At 34.7% G+C, this 3,896-nt stretch overlaps 1 protein-coding gene across 1 annotated transcript in view; it reads left to right on the forward strand.

Moving 5' to 3' along the window:
* LOC104547176 (conserved oligomeric Golgi complex subunit 6-like) overlaps positions 1-2,655 on the forward strand; it is a 9,942-nt gene extending 7,287 nt beyond the window's left edge. The window contains exon 5 of the mRNA XM_010192761.1: positions 2,523-2,655. Coding sequence (XP_010191063.1) covers positions 2,523-2,655 — 133 coding nt within the window. The remainder of the gene's footprint in view (positions 1-2,522) is intronic.
* Positions 2,656-3,896: the final 1,241 nt, after the last annotated feature.

Below are 3,896 nucleotides of genomic sequence, written 5' to 3' on the forward strand. Positions count from 1 at the left end.
GTTTACACTGTCCTTAAGGAAATTTATTTTAACTCTGCACTTCTCACTGAGTCCTCATCTGTTTTCACATTTTATATCCATTTTAAAAATAGCTTTAGAAATTATTCTGATTTGCAGTAAATGATTTGCTGTGCTAGCTGTTGATCAAAAAATGAGGTTTTCTATTATGCTTAGCGTTTATCTCATTTACTTTAGCTGACCGTGTTTTCCTGGGAGGAAAATGTAATGATATGATTCAATGTTATAAAACTGAAGGGAGACAGTAAACTTTCAGATGCATTTACAGTAACTAGGAATTTAGATTTTTAAAAATATTTTAATTTTTTATTTGAAATTTTGGGGAAAATGGGCTGCTATCTTCACTCGGTATGAAGAAGACAGGAAGAAGACAGGAAGTTACTTAGGCAAATAACTGAGTTTGTATTTTACAACTTTTTATTTACTTCCCTTGATTTTCTAAGAATACATGTTAGGTCTGGCTTTGATCAAAGATGTCTACTTGTCTTTCAGTAGTAGTCTAATGACTGTTTTCAGTAAATGACAGGCAGAACCTTTGGCTTGAGTAAACCTTTCTCATGCCTGGTCAGTTCTTGTGGAAAGTAAATTTTGTCAGAAGGTGTTATAATTGGTATCAAGTTTAAAACAAGCTGCAATTAAAAGAACATAATGTTCACTTCAAAACCAGAGGAAGAAGAGTCAACAGTGAAAGTATTTTTAATTGGAGTCTTAGCTTTATTTGCCTGCTACGCAAAGCAAATAAAGGAAGGCTTGAAGCAATAAGTGAACTATTTTCTTATTTTTTGATATTGCAAATGTTAATTTTTCTTCAGAAATTTTTCTCTATGTGGCATTTGAACCTGTTTTGTTTTTTATCAAGAACTTCATGATAGCAGTGAAAAAAGGTTTCCCAAAGATGCAGAGTGGCCACAGGAACTTGAGCATGAGGTTGAGCATTTTAAGTAAAAATACATGCTTTGTACGTGTATGCTTTCTCTTCTGCGGTACTTGCCAAGGAATTGCTGTCTCAGTGATTCTGTGTAGCTGTGAGGCTTCTTATTCTAAGTAGCTTTTGCATTGTATGTAATATACAATGTATATAATGTATGCACCTTTATAATCAGATGTAATTCAAAGTGATTTTCAGTTTCCTAAGCTTCTTACCTCAACTTCTTGTTGGTCTACCTAGTCTCTCAGATTTGTGGTTTGAAGGTATAGTGGTGCATCTGAGGTATCCTGCTGTAAACCTGATGAGCTATTTGGGGTTTCCTATGTTGCTAAATGTATAATTTAAGACACTTGGTTAAATAGTCGGGGTAGAAAATAAGGTGTTCATCTAAGATTTAACTTCTGCATTCTAAGGTAGTTGCTTTGCAGCATTGTTCTTCTTGTAACTTAGTTTGTGAGCTTTAGACCTGTTTTGGCATAGATGTTAAATAGAGTGTGTTACTTAGATAATGAAAAAAGTAATCTTCCATTAATACCATTGTATTTTTGTATTTGTGAATATGTCAGAGTTGGTGCATTTCTTTGGCTAGTTAGACTGCTTGTTCTGAATTTATTTGCTCTGTAGAACTAGCTAAAATAACTGCTGTACGTGAGAAGCAGAACAGTTTTCCTACATGATATTTAAGTCATGGAATCTGTTTAACATAGGAACTAGGGTTTACTTTTCCTCTTCTCTCCTTAAAATTGAGATTTCCCACAACTTAATAGTACCTTTTAGTGAGAAATAAAGTAGTCCAAACCATTCAGCACATCTCTTTATAACATAAGGTTAATTTATTGTTGTTCAGTAAAGCAGAGTCTTAGAGTGTTTGTCTTAATGTATTTCAAAATAAACTTTGACAGTAAATAAAAACCGAGGTAACTGATTTAGATAATTTGCGTGAATTGTTAAAAATTCACTTCCACTTCAGTATCTTCACTTGTTTTCTGTACATTTGCTTGAGCATGCTAATGCTGCTTTCAGGTTGCATTAAGCTTTTTATGTATGGTAAGGAAGAGATCAGTTGGGTTTCAAACATCTGCTGTGTTTTAAAAAGATGTGAGTTTGTTTACTGCCATTGCCAATAAGCTGACAGAAAAAGGATCTTAACCTTGAAGTGAGATTTTAATAAAAGCTTCCTGTGACTTGGTGGTTCTCCTGTTGTACCCGAGTTAGATGTTCATTTCTTTGTGTGAAGCTAAAAGCCTACTTGCAATACAAAACTACTTCACCTTGCATTCGGAACAAGTGTCCTGGAGTTCAGTAGCTCTTCCAGCTAGAGAAATAACAGATCCGTTCCAAAATACTTTGTGCAGGATGCCAGAAGCCTGGCTTCATGGTAGCTCTACCAGCCACTTAATGGTAATGTATTGTGCAAGATTATTTTCGAGGTTAGCCACAAATGACAGTCATGGATCTAACAATTGAAGAAAGAGACCAGAAGGTAATAATTACAATATTCTTATAAAATTAAATAAGAACGGTTATGTGATTGTCTGTATGTGTTCAGAGAGCTCACAGAAAATAAGCCTAATAGAAAATTGGTGACAGGCAGAAGTAGTTTTCTGGAAGTAAAGACTGCTGTAAAAATGAATGGGAATGGAAATGGCTTGCAGAGATTTTTGAGTCAGATTAAAGATCCAGAGCTTTCACGGAGATTATGCACTTGAACACCTTTATACATGATCTTGTTTTGCTAATTTCTATTAATTGTGTTCTTAAACAGAGCAAAATGTGGTTTTATGCCAGAATATTTATGAGTTATGTTGATTCTGGAAAATTAGTTTATGTAGTACTAGGCTTGCTTCAGTTTTTAAAAATACAGTTAAATCTTATTCCTAAACACATTTTGGAGTGCAGCAGTGTGTACTTCAATTTATTTTAATTGAATTACATTCAGACTTGCTCTTTATTTAAATTCAACGGACACAGTTCTTGGAGTGCAGTGAATGATTTGACTGTTACCTCTGGGCTCAATACAAGGTCAAAATTCTTAGGAAAAATGTTTTTTGGTGAATATCTGCTTCAGTAGTGCTGCACTACAGATCTTTAGTGCTTGTCTCTTGGTGGTGCTTTTAAAATTTTATTTTTTAAGAAATATCTTTTTCGTTTTAGTCAATTTGGAAATTATGCAGGAACTTCAGCAGTATTTGTTGCAGGTTAGAGAGGATTGTTTTTATCAGCGTATGCTGAGGAAAGTGATCTGATGGTTTGCACTGATGAGAGGTGTTTCATGTCTTGACCTTTTGAAATTTGTAATTACATTTATTCCTGTGAATATGCTTCATGAGAAAAGGCAGTGATTGCCTAAACTGAATTATAATTTGATGTGGGGGAGGGTGAGGGCTTGAGGTTCTGAGGCTGATTTTCTTTCCTGATTTGTACCAAAATACAGCAATCAAAATAGCTAAAATGGTTCTGAATTAAAAATAACAAAATCTAATTTGTCACATCCTAGCCATAACCAGCAGAGAAAGTGCAAAGCCTTATTTTCTGCCAGCTTTTCTACCTGGCAAACTTGTACTCTACTGTGGCATGAAGTACTCTTGATCAATATGAAATGGGAAATGGTCTTGCAAGTCAAGAATCATTAATCAGAATTGCAGAATTGGTTACGTGATACCATTCCTGACCGATGTTTGTCTAATCTGCTCTTAGAGGAAAAGCCCAGGAACAGAGAGCCCTTGGTCTTCCCTGGAAATTGGTTTTGGTTCTTTATTGTTTTTCTACGATCTGATTTAGTTCTCTTTTTGCTTCTGGTTAAGCTCATTTGTTCTGCTCTTATTCCAGGAGGATATAGAGAACAGTGTGTTATTTTCATGCCTTTGGCAACATTTTTGAAGTTGATGGCAAATCTGAAGCTAGACTAAGCAGCAATTCCCTTTCAAATGTCTTGATATCAGATTCTATT

Source organism: Mesitornis unicolor, unplaced genomic scaffold (genome assembly GCF_000695765.1).
Source record: "Mesitornis unicolor isolate BGI_N332 unplaced genomic scaffold, ASM69576v1 scaffold5759, whole genome shotgun sequence".
NCBI classification, from domain to species: domain Eukaryota; kingdom Metazoa; phylum Chordata; class Aves; order Mesitornithiformes; family Mesitornithidae; genus Mesitornis; species Mesitornis unicolor.